At 57.5% G+C, this 17,382-nt stretch overlaps 6 protein-coding genes across 6 annotated transcripts; 3 read left to right on the top strand and 3 right to left on the bottom strand.

Moving 5' to 3' along the window:
• Nucleotides 1-529: 529 nt before the first annotated feature.
• On the top strand, nucleotides 530-1,365 carry JN550_006669 (uncharacterized protein; the record flags this gene model as incomplete). The annotated part of the gene is made up of 3 exons (XM_049318434.1): nucleotides 530-685; nucleotides 740-876; nucleotides 984-1,365. 3 exons carry the CDS (start codon nucleotides 530-532, stop codon nucleotides 1,363-1,365), a joined length of 675 nt encoding a protein of 224 aa, XP_049171238.1.
• A 435-nt stretch (nucleotides 1,366-1,800) lies between these two features.
• Nucleotides 1,801-7,801, bottom strand: JN550_006668 (uncharacterized protein; the record flags this gene model as incomplete). The annotated part of the gene is made up of 4 exons (XM_049318433.1): nucleotides 1,801-3,553; nucleotides 3,608-3,628; nucleotides 3,677-7,722; nucleotides 7,799-7,801. The coding sequence occupies 4 exons, from the start codon at nucleotides 7,799-7,801 to the stop codon at nucleotides 1,801-1,803; spliced, it is 5,823 nt and encodes a 1,940-aa protein (XP_049171237.1).
• Nucleotides 7,802-9,305: 1,504 nt separating this feature from the next.
• Nucleotides 9,306-11,638, top strand: JN550_006667 (uncharacterized protein; the record flags this gene model as incomplete). Its single annotated transcript, XM_049318432.1, has 3 exons — nucleotides 9,306-9,328; nucleotides 9,485-11,033; nucleotides 11,096-11,638. The coding sequence occupies 3 exons, from the start codon at nucleotides 9,306-9,308 to the stop codon at nucleotides 11,636-11,638; spliced, it is 2,115 nt and encodes a 704-aa protein (XP_049171236.1).
• A 233-nt stretch (nucleotides 11,639-11,871) lies between these two features.
• Nucleotides 11,872-13,092, bottom strand: JN550_006666 (uncharacterized protein; the record flags this gene model as incomplete). The annotated part of the gene is made up of 1 exon (XM_049318431.1): nucleotides 11,872-13,092. The coding sequence occupies one exon, from the start codon at nucleotides 13,090-13,092 to the stop codon at nucleotides 11,872-11,874; it is 1,221 nt and encodes a 406-aa protein (XP_049171235.1).
• An 871-nt stretch (nucleotides 13,093-13,963) lies between these two features.
• JN550_006665 (uncharacterized protein) lies at nucleotides 13,964-15,030 on the top strand (the record flags this gene model as incomplete). Its single annotated transcript, XM_049318430.1, has 2 exons — nucleotides 13,964-13,996; nucleotides 14,062-15,030. The coding sequence occupies 2 exons, from the start codon at nucleotides 13,964-13,966 to the stop codon at nucleotides 15,028-15,030; spliced, it is 1,002 nt and encodes a 333-aa protein (XP_049171234.1).
• A 665-nt stretch (nucleotides 15,031-15,695) lies between these two features.
• Nucleotides 15,696-17,040, bottom strand: JN550_006664 (uncharacterized protein; the record flags this gene model as incomplete). The annotated part of the gene is made up of 3 exons (XM_049318427.1): nucleotides 15,696-16,040; nucleotides 16,114-16,741; nucleotides 17,000-17,040. 3 exons carry the CDS (start codon nucleotides 17,038-17,040, stop codon nucleotides 15,696-15,698), a joined length of 1,014 nt encoding a protein of 337 aa, XP_049171233.1.
• Between the last annotated feature and the right edge of the window lie 342 nt (nucleotides 17,041-17,382).

Here is a 17,382-nt window from a genome sequence, read left to right as displayed (position 1 = left end):
CAAGCACTGATCAGGTCACGATGTGTTGCTCTATACATTAAGCCGAAGCAAACTTAGCGGACGTGGGATGAATACGCTTCTTATTCCTGCTCATTCAACTATACTGTGAATAAACGGGTTGGTATCAGGCTCTGGGTGCTCTGCCGTAACGTAGGGTCAAAGTTTTGGGTGGGAGTTATATTTAATAAAATTACTCCGCTGATGAGTGGTATACGAAGCCCTGGATTCGCCGCGGCAACTAACCCTTTGAAGTACCAGGTATATCTCGCTTGGCTTGATTGCTTAGCCTTTATTCCGCCAAGGGTCTAACTAATAAAGGCACGTCAGCCCGTGATCCTTTAAATTACCTCACAATGCCTACCTGAAGCTTGGCGCTTTAACCCTGGGTACAGCTTTTGAAAATATAAAGACAGCTTATGTCGCGGAATTTCTCGCCTTGCGCCAGCGCTAATCACGAGAATGCCAAGGGAAGCTCACTCTAGATAGCACGATAGGGCGACCATACCGCTCGCCATTTACTGACTCTCAAATGGCGATAACATTCGTTCGCAGAGCAGCGGTGGGCGCTTTGATGACCCTTGCCAGTGTCCCACACATCCAAGCCCAGACGACCACGGTGGAAGTAGTGCTTCCCGGTTGGGACCAAGAGGCATGGAATAACGTAGAAGGCAGCATCGTGGGAGTTGTAAGCACTCTACCTGGTCACGCCCACGACTATGGTCACTTACATGAATGACAGGATAAAGCTTTGACAACGTACCGGCTTCAATGCGGGCCAGATGCGCAAGATTCGGACTGCAAGTTCTTGGACGGTCCCATGACCTTTGCCGAGAACTCGGAGACTATGACATTCTCTAGGAGCTCAGCTGGTGCATGGTAAGTTGCTCTACCTCCTACCTCTTGCCACAGTTATGCTTTCTTCCCAAGCCTCATTCCCCTGCCTTAAGGAACCGAACGTAGCTGATGTGACCCAATCTATACAGGTCGAAGAACATAAGCTGCGCTCTTGCAGGCACAACCAGCGCCTCGTGCCATTATTATACAACAGTGGCATCCGGGCAGCAACATGGTACCCTGACTGGGCCAGACACTTACTCAGAGGCCATCCAGTTCGCTGCCACAGGGGGTGAACTGGCGTGGGTCAAACTGGCGGTTGCGACCCCAGCCGATCTCGTCATCACTGTTACCGGCAGCGATACAGGCCCGACTGCAACGGGGACGAGCAGCACTGGCGCAGGTCCTACTGAAACGGGGACAAGTAGCAGTGGCACTCCTACCCAGACGACGACACAAAACGGTGCAGGAGTGGCAAGGTGGACCTGGGGTGTCGCCTTCGGGAGTTTGATGCTTTGCTCTTTGTTGTAGTTCTGAAGTGTACCATCGCCAAAACCATCATCCTGACTTGCGTGATCGGCCACGATCATGAACAATTTCCTTACGATGGGGATTATCTTGAATTATAGACGCAGCAACACATCAGACTACCGCCTGCAGGGCTGCAGTGTTGGTTTGCACTACATTCGGCCACGCCGCAATAAATGACCCCCTCAGAACTACATGAGTTCAACGCTAGTTTACATTTTCTACTGTAACACGCGAATGAGCAGATACCAAAACGCCAACAACACCAATAGCCATACATGTCCGGCATGACCCAGACCGTGATCCCCTGTACCTCAGCGATGGGTATATCCAAGCTGGGCGAACGTCGGAATCCTGCATCGGACTGCAAGGCGCCTGCTCCGGTAGGCGCCTAGTCTTTCAACCCTTCGCGGTGTTATCGATCAACAAACCTCACTACTATCCGCTTGGCGATGCTCTTCTCTGCCCAGGCAATGCGGCCTCGATGGCATCTGCTATGACCTCCTCTGGATCGTCCTCTGAGGCGACTTCCTCATCGACATCGTCGGGCTGGTCCTCGAGGCCATCCTCCTCTCCTTCTCCGTCTTCTGCATCCTCCATCTCTTCGTCTTCGCCTCCTTCGGACTCCCCTTCTGGTTCGTCGTCATTCGGAACGTCTTCATCATTTTCTTCGGCTTCATCCTCTTCTCCATCCTCTTCGTCGCCTCCCTCCTCGCCGCTCTCTTCGTCTGCATTCTCATCTTCCGCGGTATCATCAACACTTCTTCTGAGTCCCGGAAACATAAGCTCTGCCTCTTCTTCGTCCAGCAGCTCCGACGCTGGTACATCGCTAAGGTCACTCTCGTCATCTGCATCGTCATGGACGCTTCCAGGCGCACTGCTCTCTTCTCCTTCATCCGCTTCATCCTTCATCTCAACGTCATCTCCCTCTTTGCCATCCTCGGCGACAGGGGTGTTGCTACCTCGTGTCTTGCCGCTGGAAACAGAGCCACGGAGTGACTTGCCGCTCGGGGGCTTAGCTGGACCTTCGATGGCGCGGGCGACAGCTTGTTCCGCTTTGCGTAGAATGTCCGGCCTCCTGACTCCAGCCCGTCGTTGGCGCACCGTGCCTTCCTGGGCAGGCGGAGCGGCGCCCCCAGCTTCAGTTCCAGAGGTTTCCACCGACTGTGGATTCAGGATACTGCTGAATGGGTTGGTGGGCTTCTCTGCTGCCTCTTCCGCGGCTTGCTTCTCTCCATCACGAACCTTTGCATCTGCTCGCTCTTGGATGAGTGTCGAAGGTGCAGCACCGGGTAACGACGTGCCAATCTCCTGGTACAGGGCAGTGTAGCAGTCCGTGATCAGATCGTCAATCGCGCCGGCTTTCATGACACCTGAGCTGAGCTTCTTCAGCTCGATGGCTTCTTTCAATGCGCCAAACGCCGAGGTGCTGGCGGTAGCTGTCGCGTCGCCAGACCACTCATTAATACGCTCCGCAATGATCTCAAACTCCTCGGGGGAAATGTTCTTAAACCCATCCTCGAGGACGTGCTCAATCTTGAAATGAGCGCGTATCAGCCTAAGATAGGCCACGCAGCAGCTTTGCCAGAGGTCGTTGAAATGATAAAAGTCGGCTCCCTTCTTGCGAATGCGTCGCAGCAGGGCCTCAAAGTTAGTACGGTCCTTGAGGACGACCAGGATCTTGACCATGAACCGTATATACTGCTCCGTGTAGACATGATGCCGACCAGGACGCTCTGCATCGCACTTCCACACGTTCATGACCATCGTCTTTGTGAACATGGATTTCTGGAGAACTGTAAAGGCAGCCAGAGCCTCTATAGGGTCAGGGTTTTCAGCCTGGTCGTCAAAGAGTATGCGAGCATGGCGCATTATAATACGGTGCTGCCAGTTGGACTTATCCTTTTCCTTCAAGTGCTGCAACGTTTCAGTCACGAAGGGTTCCCACTCGGCAACCTCCTTCACTTCCACAGGCGCGCCCTTCCTGATAGCGAGCGGTTGCCGCTGGAGAATGTCCGCCCCCGCCTGGGGCTCTAGGTCTTTGCGAGTGACCAGCTTGTGCACTACAGACACAATCTTGTAGTGGGGTTCCAGAATCTGTTCTCCTGACCGCGGCTTGGGTAGTGCGGCGACGATCTTGATGGAATCCTCAAGTGCTGCAATAACCTTCTCCAGCGTGGGACGGGTTTGTCTATCTTTATGGTCAAGCAACATGTAAGGCTTTTGGTACATCTTCCAAACGCACTTCGCAAGCATGTATGAGTTCCTGGTTTACATTAGCCATGGCTTTTGAAAGTAGTGGCGTGGTACTCACTTCCACTCCTTAGGTTTGATGGTCATGGCCTTCTTGAACAGTGTCGCCGCATACTTCCAGACTTTATAATCTTCCATTTCCTCGTGAATTTTTCTCTTGAAGGTGCCGGCGCCCATGTTCTGAATGAAGAATCTTTCTTGATCTGAGTGCTTGAACGGCTCCATATCAAACGGCTCACGGCTGGACGCATACATGCGCATCGCAAACTTGTGATAGAGCTCGTGTATCGCCTCCAAAGCTTCACCTTCAGAGTTAGGGCCTGCACCCACATTTCGCGAATTGGAGAGGGCAAGAGCATAACAGTGTATGGCATTGCGTTGGTATTTAACCAGCTCTGCTCTCTCCTTATTCATCTTGTCGGCTGACCACAGAACAGATTCGTCGAGTTCATAATCAAAACACTCAGCGAGTCGGAACCAAGCATCCCACTGATCCGGCGTGAATTGAAGTTGCTGGCGCAGAAAAGTCGCACCGATGCGAAGATCGTCAGTAGCACCAGGAGTCTGCCTCCGGTTCAGGTCGACTCCCTTGAATTTGCAGAATGCGATCATGCCAAGGAGGAAGAACCACTGATGGTGGGCCAAGATGCTGTCTGGCGTGGTCACGGCGACGGCATCAATGGTGACGTTGCCTTTAAGCGCTTGGTACAGCTTCAATGGGTGAATGGGCCTCCGGAGGTATTCGGTGAAGTTCCTGAGGTTGTGGATCGTCTGCTGATTGGACTTGGTCTGGCCAATCGCTTGCTGCATCGTCTCGATGGTGGTCTTCAGGTCGGACTTGAGGAGATCTTTCATGGGCATGTTGTTGGCCAGGACAGCGACCTTCTCGACCAGGGCCATGGTGTTGCGTCTTTCCAGCTTCTCCGGTGCGCAACCATGGTCTTGGACCTCCCAGGCCCCGATCCCTTTGAGGCCATAGAGATCATACAGCACCTGACCCAAGTAGTCTTCCCAGTTGTCGACAAGGTTCTGCTTCAGCAGCTCCACCCGCATCATCTTGAGAAAGATCTTGTTGGACGCCTTGCAGCATTTCCTCAAGCCCAGGACTTGGTGCACGGCAGCAAGATAATCAGCGAGGTCGGTCTCAGGGGCGGTGAATATGGACTTGTTCTGATGTACACCTGTCTTCAAGAGAGTATACAAGAGCGACCAATTCCTGGCTTGTAGTTCTCGTAATCTATTGAAGAAGGAGGAGAAGGTTGCGTTGCCAGAAGGGGCCGAACCCATCCCCACCCGAACCTCGTCTTCGAACATGGGAGAGGTGTGCAGAATGCAGCTTAGCCTGACCAAAGCTGCGATACTCGACTTCAGATGCTCGTCATCAATGATGTCGAACGCAGTCGACTCATTGAGAGCAAGCGAGAGTGACTTGACCAACAGATCATCAATGAACTTCAGCATCTTGAAGAACAAAGGGCGTCGCTCCTCTACGGGCATACCAATGTATGGATCCCGCTCAAAGTCGGCCACAACCATCTCGATTCCCTTGAGATAGCAAGAAAAGACTTTTGTAGGGTATTCAATAGCCTTGTAAGCCTCCCCTAGGCGTGTCCACAGGAACAGCCTCAGTTCGGTGCTGGCCCCAAGCAGAAACTTCCACAGATCGCGCAAGCCTTGGGACGCCGTCTCCGTGATGGGCAGTGGCTCCTGATCCGAATCTGGTGGGGGCGATCGCAGCTGCGCGCTTGGTGTTGGGGAGCTAGGTGTCTGCGGCTCTTGTTCAGCGGCACACACGGCAGAGGGGTTTAATACTGGCTCTAGGCTGTCAATGACGCCGACGGGGTCGCTTAGATCATCTTGGAATAGGCCAAGGAAGAAGTCCATTGTGGTGAGCTTGCTGATCTCCCGGTCGGCTGCGAAGATGGAAATCTCGGGCATGATGGCGTTGTTAGGCAGACCTATGGTGACGCCGACAAAGTCGGTGGCTAGGTTGTCACGAAGGCTCTGCCAGCACTGAAGCACGTGTTCCCTAGATACCCCCTCCGTGAGGGTCACGGAGAAGACGGCAGCCCAAAGAAATCTGACAGAGAGACTCTTGTCAGACTCGGCGGGCCGGTCCCTGCTCATCCGCGAGGCAAGGGAGAACCAGCGGCCCAACCTTCCCTTGGTTTCAACCCGGATGCCGAAGTCCACGGCGCTGTTAGGATTCGTGATCCTTTCGTATACATCCAAGTGAAGCTCAAAAAGTGTCTGGATCATCCGGTCCAAAGAATGGCGGGTTTCTTCAGGGTTTCTCGCGGACTGCCAGTGTTGTAGCTCATATTCCACACGATGGTAGATATCCTCATCCAAATGACTTATGACTTGGACCACAGCAGTCTTCATCTGATCTGACCACTTCGTGCCCGCGTAATACCGAGTCACATTCTTAACCCATTCGAAGGCAATATCTGGGATGCCCATTTCCTCGTCGGCAACCCTCTGCGCAAATGCCTTGAGGTTTTTCGTCTCATCAAACTGGGGTGTTTCGGTCTTTAGCTGCGACCCGGGCTTCGCATGCTCCAAGAACGAAGAGAAGCCGATGGCCGCCGTCTCGGGCTTCGTCAAGAGGACCCGGGCGGTCTCCTCGTCAAACTTGACCAGGCTGTCCCGGAGATCAATCATCGGTGCCTGGGTAAGTTTGGCGGTACGATGCTCGAGAGCGGAGAGCTCCACCATTTCGGCAACGGAGTCGAGCATTCGCTTGTCTGTGATGCCCAAGTTCTCTGCCATATTCCTAGTAGTCTGGAACAGGGTCTTGTCGGCAGCCTGAAATGGCTCCAGCTGGGCGGCATAGTGAGTCTGGGTGTCCAAAGACTCCTCTGCAGCAGTTTCCCTGCGACGGGTCCGCTTGCTCCGCTTCTCTACCACCTCCTCGGTCTCGGCATCCTGGATGCCGGCAGCAGACTGGGAGCGTTTTCTCGACATGACAGAGCCACTCCTCTCCGTCTTGGCGTTGTCGGCAGGAGCTTCGGCTGGGGATGCCACAGCTTCGTCCTGCGATACATTGGCAGCGTCGTCCTTGGCCGCACCCGCCTTGTCCGCCCCATCCAATGCTGCTGATTTTGGTCGCGCGACCAGCTGCTGTTCAACTGGCTCGGGGGTGTCGGGAATCTCTGGAAGTTGGAAGATGACGGCACCGGCAGAAACACCATCAACCGCCACGGCATGTACCAGGGCCATACCCAGTTCGGCCCAGGTTGGTCCTTGAACCTGCAAGACGGGTGCCGCCACACCATCCTTCGCAGGAAGGAGCATGGATGGCGTTGCCAGCGTCTTGGTGGGATTGGGCAAGAATGGGACGGGGTCCGAGTACTTCTTTAGGTAGTCGGGCATGGAGCGCTGGGTATAAGGAGCCATGATGGGATGAGACATGGCGACCTGGTCGTCCAACACCTTGAGCTGGTCCTTCAACTCCTCGCCGGCGAAGCCCTCGGCCAGGGACGGGGGCTCGACCTCGTCGACGGCGGGATCGTCGTCGAGCTCTATGGCAGCTTCCAGGCAGTAGCGACTCGTCCTGGTGCTGCCGAGAAAGGCAGCGACGCGGGCGGCCCTCCTCCACAGCTCGGCGTCGGCGGGGTCGTAGTCCAGGGCGGCGCTGAAATCGTGGAGTGCCTTGGCGGCTCTTTGCAGAACGTCGTTGCGCGCAAAGACGGCCTGGCCGTCCGATCTCGCCTCGTGTCTGATGCCGTCCAGGAGGAACTGCCCATGGTTCTTGTGGGAGATGTACAGAGTCTGGGGCAAGCTGCTCACGCCGCCATCGACGTCGGGCTGGGCAGCCTCGAGGGACTGGGCGAAGAGGGGGTCGAGCGGCAGGTGGTTCTGGGAGTCGGACTGGCGCTCGGCGCGGTCGAACTCGGTGGCGGCATCGGGATACTTGAAGATGTCAGAGTCGAACAGGGCTTGATAGGCGTCCTCGGCCTCTGCATAGTGGCGCGGGCCGAGGGCATGGAGGCGGAGGGCGGCCTGGAAGCGCTTCAGGGCCTCTTCGAGGTGTAGCTCGCGCGTGGTATCGACCTCATCGTCCACATTCTCCTCGGGCTCGAGGTTGATGGCGTTAAAGGCAGGCTGGCGGGGCGTCAGGTCACGATGACAAACAACAGCTGCGATAGAGAGAAAGGGTGCGTGTTGGAAAAGAGTTTACCATGCTAGTGACGTTCTGCGCGAGCAGCTCTGGGGTTCGGGGTGGGTTTGGGACGGAGGAAGTGTCGTATCATTGCTTGGTCGATCCGTCAGCGACATGCATGGCGCATTCGTGAGTTACTGGTGACGTCGGGAAGTGAATGGGTGGACGATGCGGGTGGTGACGATCCGCTGGCGCAAGCTGTTTGCGCATGACACGCGCCTGGTCACAGGTAGCTGGGAAGAGACAGAGGCGGTCTATGCGAAACGGTTTGCACAGAACCCGAGAGGTTTCATAGACGTAGTTGAGAGGCGCCGAATCTGGTGAACTCGTGCCAGAGTCGAAGCCAATGTCGAGTCAATGTCGCCGTCGGTCGCGCGGCTCATGGGGTGTGAGCGGGCATGAGACGCGACAGGCCACAGGCGACAGGCGACAGGGCGCAATTCCCATTAACTTGGCGAGGCTCGGGCAAGGCTGAGCGGAACTATGGTACCTAACTCTACCTCACAGCACAGTGGACATGGGGTACCTACCCAGGCGCCAAGCGGGACCTGGCCTAGCTAGAAGCCACGTACCGTACCTACTTAAGTAGATACGTAACTACCTCCCGTAGGCAGGCTGGCGGGCAGGTCAACGTGCCGGGATGAGCTCCAGTAGGCGGGTACCATAGTAGCTGGGGGCCGTGATCCAATTGGCCAATGCCGGGCACGCACCAAAGCAAGTAGGCCCTTGAGTGCCTCAGGTGAGGTCCATGCCCAGGTATTTGGGTTTTCAGGTATTCCGGTAAGGGTCGACTATGTGCATGCCTCGTGGCAGCTAGGTTAAGTCAGTCTCTACACACAGCGCCTGCTAGAACCTGCAGCATCTCCCTACCCCAGTTACCTGAATGTCCTGGTAACCTGGAAATAACTAGGTAGTCGCCTTTCCTGGACTTAGCGATGGCCAGTGCCCATTGCATGTCCTCAGCGGGCGGGTGGGCGGATCCAATGGGCGGCTAACTTTGAACGTTATAGTAGCAGGGCTGCCCGTCGTCTGGCCGTCCCCCGTGTGCGTCTGGTGCTGGTGCCCCACTATAGCCGAGTCCCCTGGCCCCCTGGCCCCCCCTGGCCAGTGCATCCCGGGCCTGGCTCCTGTCTTCCAGGCTGGTCCGTCTGGCCCGTCTGGCCAATTCCACCTCTGGAATCTCCTTGTCACTTACGTAGCGCCGGTGCGAGACAGACAGACAGATCCGTCATACCTCGAGATCCCACGTTGACCTTCAGCTGCGCTGCGTCCCGTCCTGTTCGACAACGCACAACCGCGCCCCGGCCACCAGTCGTCCCAGTGAGCATCCGAAGCCGAGGGGAGGGTGCTGCTATACTCTACAAGAACCCGGCCCTGCTTTCTTGCCTGCCCTGCCCTGCCTGCCGTGCTCGTGCTGCAAAGGACCCCGTCGCATCTCGCATTGCGCATCAAAGCCAACCCAAATAATAATCCTCCCCTTCCCCCCGTGGTCGGTCCAGCCGCCACCACCACCACTCCTCGAGCCATGCCTGCGCCCGCGGTGCCAGAGTAAGCCAGCTCCCGTCTCCCCATCTCTCTTTGCCTTTGCCTTGGCCTTTGCCTTGGCCTTTGGCCCTTCCCTCGCTCGCTGCACACACCCCGTGTCGTCCTTGTCCTCGTCCTTGTCCTCATTGCTGATCAGTCCCCCCCCTTCCTCGCCCGCAGGATCACCGAGGACGTGCTGCACGAGTCCGTCGACGCCCGCACCGAGTCCCTCGTCGCCCTGCGCGAGCTCGGCCCCCCCGACCTCGTCCACCTCCTCAAGCAGAGCCGCAACAACCCCGGCCGCCAGACCGGCGTCTACCACCATGTCACCGGCGTCGACGCCTCCTCCTCGGCCAGCCTGGCCGCCTACATCAACACCCTGACCTACAGCAAGGACCAGGGCCAGGCACCCACCCAGAAGATCACCGAGGGCCTCTACTGCTGCTACAATGCCTTCTCCCGCCTCGATATGCGCGTCCACGTCACCATCCCCGGCACCGTCGAGAGCTACTGCGTCGACGAGCGCGGCGAGAAGCGCAAGGCCACCGAGGAGCTGTGGCTCGAGACCTACCTCTGCAGCGTCCTGCGCGCCTACTCGTACGCCGACGACGGCAGCGGCGACACCATCCGCAAGATCATGGGCGTCCGCCGCTTCAACCCCGTCACCAACACCGAGACCGAGCACCGCTTCCTCAGCGCCGCCGAGGCCCTCTTCTTCCGCGGCTGGCAGCTCGGCTCCGACTCGGTCGTCCAGGTCCCCAACAACGTCTCCAACCACCTGACCGCCGGCCTGCTCAAGTACTTCCACACCACCGGCCGCTTCGCCTCGGCCATCAACCTGTTCGAGAAGCTGCGCTCCCAGAACGTCGAGGTCTCGTCCCTGCTGGCCAAGGTGCTGTTCATGGGCAACGAGGAGGTCCAGGGCGTGCGCGTCCTCTACGACGCCCTCAAGGAGTCCCCCATGGACTACGTCATGCTCGACACCCAGGCCGACTTCCTCATCCGCAAGGCCGCCACCGCCGCCACCGCCGAGCAGCGCGACGACCGCCTCAACATGGCCCTGGCCTGCGCCGACCGCAGCACCATTGCCGCCCCGAGCGAGTTCGGCACCTGGGCCCGCCTCGCCCACATCTACGTCACCAAGGAGGACTGGGAGAACGCCCTGACCATCCTCAACTCGTGTCCCATGTTCACCTACCAGGACAAGGACGCGCCCCTGATGCCCGAGCCCAAGGACGTCTACCTCCCCACCCTGGCCGAGACCCGCCTCGACGAGATCGACAGCGAGCCCGAGTCGCGCTATTCCGAGCAGGTCGACCCCAGCCTGCTCAACCTGCGGGCCGCCAGCTACCGCGGCACCTTCAAGCAGGCCTACGCCATCCTGACCGAGATGACGGCCAAGATCGGCTGGGACCAGCTGCTCAAGATCCGGAGCAACGTCTTCGTCATGGAGGACGAGTACAGGAGCGAGAGGCAGGACACCACCTCCCTGGCCGCCCCCGCCGACCGGAATCCCAGCACCGACGGCCTTCGCGGCACCCCCGAGCCCACCAACGGCGAGCATACCGACGAGGACGACGATGCTGCCTCGTCAAAGCAGGACGACGCCGACTCTACCGCCCCGACGCTCACCAACGGCAAGGATGCGCCCAGCCAGGTTGAAAAGCCCGAGCACACCATCGATCCCGGCGAGGTCAAGGCCGACGCCATCAAGTCGGACTCGGACAACGTGAGTGCCCTGGTCCCGGCTCATATCATGCTGTACACGTACTGACTTTTCCTGTTCTCCAGAGCGCGACCACGGAACAGCACTTGTCCCGTCTGAATAACAAGCGGCTCTGTGAGCGCTGGCTTGACAGCCTCTTCATGGTTCTCTACGAGGATCTACGCGTCTACACCATCTGGCGCACGCAGATGGCTCAGTATCGCGCCCAATCCATGCAGTACAAGAAGTCGGCCGAGGAGTGGGAAATCCTCGGCTCCTTGGCCGAACGCCTGCAACATCACGACGAGGCCGTCGAGGCGTACCGCGCCTGTCTCGCTGCCCGCTTCAGCCCCAAGGCGCTGTCGGGCATCCTTCGCGTCTTCGAGAAGCAGAAGGAGACACGTGAGACCATCGCCAGCGTCATCCGCCTCGTAGCCTGGCAGTACCGCTGGTACAGCGAGTTCTCCCCCGAGCTGCTCTACACCATCCGCACCTTGATAGAAGACGAGGGTGCCGTCAAGGTCAGGAGCATCATACAGGCCACGAGCCTGAACCAGAGCGTCCTGGATTTGACACATCATTATGCTGCTCTCTGCCACACGTTCAGGAGCAGCGGGACAGATGGTTAGGCGCGGTGAGGGTGGGGAGAGTCCACATCAGATGGCGGGATTGATGTCTAATGAAGGGGGGAAAAAAAAGAAGGAGAGGGAGTCTACTTGACATGATATCCCAGATGCTTCTTTGTAACTCTAGGAGTTAGCGAGTTGGTGTGCAGTATAGATAAACTCTTTCGTCCTTTCCGTCCTGTCTCGTCCCTATACATCCCTACGAGACCAAGCCTGCCGAGTTGCCGTGACACTTACTACCTGGTCCCAAACTCCTCGTACACTGCCCTCTCGATCTCATCCAACATGCGACTGAGGACGCCGTTGCCAAACGGTATCACGTTCGTAAACACAGCGCCAGCGATGCCCGTCTCGCGATCCACCCACCACCGGCCATTGGTCAGCCCGCTCCACATCATACTGCCCCTCCGCCGCTTGCCGGGGATATCGCCCACGTTGATCAGCCCGCCCAGCCCGTGGTCCAGCTCCGTGCCCCGCGGGAACTCGGGCGCGTAGCTGTCATGCGCCGCCGAGACGGCGTCCCGCAGCATGGCGCGCTGCGCCGCGTCCAGCTGGGGCCGGAAGAGCAGCTCCGTCGTCTGCGGGGACAGCAGCCTGTGGCCCAGCAGCGCCGAGAGAAAGCGCCCGTAATCCTCGGGCGAGGTGTACAGGCCAGCACCGCCGGACTCCATCTCGTGCTCGTCCGGCACGAGCCGGTCTCCGGGCTTCAGAAGTCCCGAGCCCGCATCCCCGCTGCCGGGCTCCGCGTCCGAGACCGCCGTGACCAGCGTGCGTTTCCCTTCCGCGTCGACCTCCCGGGGCCAGAATGTCGTGCTCTCCATGCCGCAGGGCCCGAAGATGTGCTCCCGCATGTACGCGGAAAGGGGTTGCCCGGTGACACGCGCGAGGAGGAGACCGGCCCAGTCGTACGCCGCGCCATAGCACCAGCCGTCGCCCGGAGGGAACTTGAGGGGTGTCGTGAAGCCCGCCAGAGACCAGTCCAGGTTTGTGGCCGTGCGGCCAACGGCCCGGGACCATCGCATGAGGTCCGGTTCCGGGATGTCGTAGCCCAGGCCCAGCGTGTGCGTCAGGAGTTGCCGCAGGGTGATGGGACGGGTGTTGGGCTCCAGCACCGGCTGGTCTGACGAGTCGAAGCCGCGCAGGATCTCCAGAGCGCCCAGCTCGGGGACGTCTGTACGGAGATCCGCATCTAGGTCCAGGACCCCGCGCTCGACGAGCTGGAGCAGAGAGACGGCGGTCACGAGCTTGGTCAGGGAGGCCACCCAGCAGATCGAAGAGGTTGTATATGGCTGTGAGTCGGGGGGAAATTCCAGGCGCCCAGCGGTGCTCGAGTGGATTATGCCATTGTGGTCGACCAGGATGAAGCTAGCAGCTAGGAGCTTGTTGCGCACTTCTGCGTCCTCGGTGGAGGCGACGTGGGAGGCAACGATTGTGTCCAGCCTCTGCTTGAGGGCCATTGTATATTATGCGTGTAAGACGCTCACCAGCTCGCCCCGCATGGTGAGGGGAGTTGATGGAGGATTGGACTTGGAAATTTTGGCCAAGATCTGCGCTTCGAGGTACACAGCTTGGTAGTTCGGGGCTGGGTACATACGGCTCTTATAAGCGTATACGGCAACGCCTTGTGTTTGCTAACGTCTTTGCCTCTTTTTTAGACGGTGCGTACTCGCAGACAACTTTCCTCTGCTCAAGACAGTCAGTACCTTAGATTACTGTAGCGCAGATCTGGGCTTTGTCGCCGGACGCCTTGACGAAATAGTTGCTATCTGCAAAACTTTCTACGATGCAATTTTCTACTATTCGTGGGCCACGTTTCAATCCTGCGTTGCATCCATGTCGAATTACTTAAGTTGCGCACTATTTCCCCTTCCAGTATTATTAACAATATCTCTCACAGGAGCTGTTCAAAGGACATAGGCCGTCAATGACCAATGATCGTTACCAGGTGGCATGGGTTGTCGTACGTGGCTGAACAGATTTCACTCCTTGACTGCGAGGACAGGAACCTAGGTATAAGTCGTTTAAGGCATGGAAATCACCCGAGTATAAGGTGCCCAAGTGCACCCTGGGCCTTGTCAACTGAAAGGGGCCAGGGAGCTAAACGCAGGCGGTCCACCAACCACTGTAAGCCCCACAGCAACTTGGAAGACAGTGGAATTCAGCCCACAGGCAACTTATAGGCTACCTACCCGTAGTTAGCTGCCGCGTGCCGATGTCGTCATTCACAGCACACAGCACTGATCACTTATCTCTCAATCTGATAGCAGCTTTCAACATCGTGCCGTCTCACACCAAACCCAACCCAACTCGCGTTCCAAATGAGCTGCAATGAGTGGCGGTTCCAATAGGGATGTGCTGCTGGTATGTGTCCCAATGAAAACCTCACCCACTCGTTCGAATGGCCAAGCGTGCTCATATCATCGTAGGCAGGTGCGGCGGCAGCATTCACTGTAGACCTCTTGATCTACCCCTTGGACACGTTGAAGACGCGGAAGCAGTCCCAGGACTTCCTGCGCACGTTCGCAGACCCGGCGGCCAAGACCAAAGTCCCGTCTACTCAGCTGTTCCGTGGACTCTACCAAGGCATAGGTATTGTCATCGTCGCCACCCTCCCCGCGGCAGGAACCTTCTTCTCCGTGTACGAAAGCGCCAAGTCCTTCTTTGGGCGCCATGGGGCCGGCATCGGGTTGCCGCAGCCCGTCGTCCACTCGGCAGCGTCGGCGGTAGCCGAGATGGCCAGCTGCGTCGTCCTAACTCCGGCTGAGGTCATCAAGCAGAATGCGCAGATGATCTCGCGACGGCAGGGCAGCGAGGGCAAGTCCACGAGCATCGAGGCACTTCGGCACCTAGGCGGCCCTGGTGTTGGTAGAAAGCTGCTCAGTGGATATACGGCCATGGTGGCGCGAAACCTACCTTTCACGGCGATACAGTTTCCCATATTTGAGTATGCGCGCACCGCCATCTGGTCCCGCAGGTCTGGTACTACGAAAGGCGGGACAGGGCTTGGGAGTCGGGAGAATGGAAGTCTGCTGGAGACCGGCGTAATAACAAGCACGAGTGCAGGTTTGGCGGGCAGCTTTGCCGCGGTGATCACAACGCCCATGGATGTGGTCAAGACAAGGATGATGCTGATGGCGGGTGAGGAGCAGGACTTGAAGCAGGGCGCTCACGATCGGCACTCAGGTTCGCCAGAAAACAGTCACGGGCGGCATCACGGTGGCCTATCTGTGGCCCGGCAAGTCATCAAGGAAAGGGGCATTCCAGGCCTATTTCGAGGTTCTGTGCTACGGGCCGTATGGACCGCTGTGGGAAGCGGGCTATATTTGGGCATGTATGAAGTGTCAAAAGTATGGTTGACGAGAGGCAAGGATGCCGACGACCAGAGCTTCCCATAATGACTTCTGCATCTTGGGACTGCGTTGGACACAGCATCGTCTGTGTGTGGTGTGCCGAGCGATACCCTTATAGACTTGGACCTATCGATGACAGGCTATTCATTAGACAAGCCCACCACTAGTGTTATTATAATCACTGAGAGTCTGACTCTGCCTGTGTGGCATAGCAATTTTTTTGGTAATCAAACTGGGAGACTCAAGTGATCCCGAGGGTATTTCTTGAGCATCCCGGGAAGCGATATCCTGGACTCTGTTAAAACACAAATTAGCAGCATTGGCAATCGATAAGATCCGGATACAGAATACATTCCACATTCTGTCTAAAAATGAGTTCTACGCCCCACCGTCTTAAATTACTCACCGCTATTAATCGATCGTTTGGTGCGTGTAAGTGAAGAGGGCTACTTTAGGAGATATCAACTCAGTACAACCTTGGCGATATCAGTAGGTGCACCCGATCCGATACACTAGACTTTGCCATGTTATAGCAGAATTCAAGTGCAACTAAAAAGATCCAACTTTCTACACAAGAGGCATTGTGGGCCGGTTGACTTTGTAAATCCAGGCCGGTAAGTGTATTCAATGTTGTTGAGAAACGAGGAAAGCGTTCTAATCTCAATAATAGGCTCCTAAGAAGCAAGGGAAGCTGTCATGTGGTATCCGACTTAAGTCTGGAGATCCTTCTGCTCTGGTACAATGCTCCTCAACTTGCCCTCCTCTAGTGCCATTCGCACGTTCGAGATGGTCCACTCCTCCATCTTAGTCTGCGTCTCAACGGTCCAGGTGCCCATGTGCGGAACGATAAGCACCCGCTCGTTAGCAACGAGCCCCGGATGGATCTGCGGCTCGTTTTCAAACACGTCCAGGCCTGCGGACTCGACGTGGCCTGAATCCAGCGCTGTGACTAGGGCGGCCTCGTCCATGACAGCACCACGGGCCGTGTTGACTATGACTACCCCCGGCTTCATGAGCGCGAATTGGGGCGTGGAGATCGTGTGCCGGGTTGCAGGCTGAGATAATCGTTAGGCGGAAGGTCCAAAGCCACGTATTCAGAAGGAACAAGGAAGGGGGGCGCCCTCTCACATTCAGCGGGAGGTTGAGACTCAGTACATCACTCTCCCTCAGCAGATCCTCGAAGCCTCGATATTCAGCGTCACACTCCTTCTCAATGTCCTCACCGAGCCGCGTACGGTTGTGGTAGATGATCCGCATGCCGAACACCCGCGCCTTCTTCGCCATGTTGCGGCCGATGCCCCCCATGCCGAGAATACCGAGGACCTTGCCCTGGGGGTCGTGGCCCAGGGCCGGGACGGCAGCGCGACCCCTCCACTCGCGGCGGCGCAGGCTCAGCAGCGACTGGTTCAAGTTGCGCAGCGCGCCGAGCATGAGCCAGATGCCGATGTCCGCGGTGGCGTCGTCGACGGCAGTCGGGGCGTTGGAGACCCGGATCCCCCGGGCCGTACAGGCCGCCACGTCGACGCTGTCGTAGCCGGCGCCGTTGTGGCAGATGAAGCGCAGCGACCGCGGCAGCGCTGCCACCAGCTCGTCGTCCACCTTGCCCGTGATGTCATTGCTGTCAAAGGTCCGGTAGGCGACCGTCACACCGTCCAGCGCGCCCGAGGCACACTCTTCCTGGAAGGCGGCGCGGGTTGTGGCCTTGGGTGTGACGATGTCGGCGATAGTGCTCAAGGAGGCCCAGGTTGAGTGGGCGCTGGGAGTTTCGTTATCAAGGCCGCCTTCACAGGGACACCAGGAGAATGCAATGGGGGTTCAGGTTTCGAGGGAGCACGAATTGACCGTAGAATATTATGCAATGTTTCTTGGCGGCCGATCGTATAGTTCTCCTCCAAAAACGCTCTTCTGAAGAGCGAGCTTGGCAACAGTGCCGATATCCCGGTTCATGCGGTGGTAGGATCGCACCACGGGGGAAGGGGCCATTGGACAGCAGTATTGTGAAATCGGAACTTACTGCTCAATTTTGCCGAGCAAAAGAACCTTGGGTTTGCTCATGATGACTTGATGCAGTGTCACGATGGTCGCGTGGAAAGCATGGAAGATAGCGTGGGGTTGAACCGGTCTGCTGGGTACTTGTCACTTTAAGTATGCAACAACCCGCGTGGGGTGCCCTGGACGTCTATCGAGTCGGCTTGGCTTGTTGCACCGCGACTGAGGGGGATAGGCTGGCACGAGTCGGCGCCAACCGAAGACGGTAGATGATCTTGGGTCCAGGTGTGTAGGATGTAGCATGTGGATGCTGCACAACAGATTGGTCGAGGATCCCCAGATGAACTACACATGCAAGTAGCTCAGCCCGATATCGCGGGTCCAACTTCGGAGTCACGGACCGTGACG

This window comes from Neoarthrinium moseri (assembly GCF_022829205.1).
Source record: "Neoarthrinium moseri strain CBS 164.80 chromosome Unknown scaffold24_Wmoseri_CBS_16480, whole genome shotgun sequence".
In the NCBI taxonomy this organism is placed as follows: domain Eukaryota; kingdom Fungi; phylum Ascomycota; class Sordariomycetes; order Amphisphaeriales; family Apiosporaceae; genus Neoarthrinium; species Neoarthrinium moseri.
This window is presented reverse-complemented; position numbering and strand designations above follow the sequence as displayed.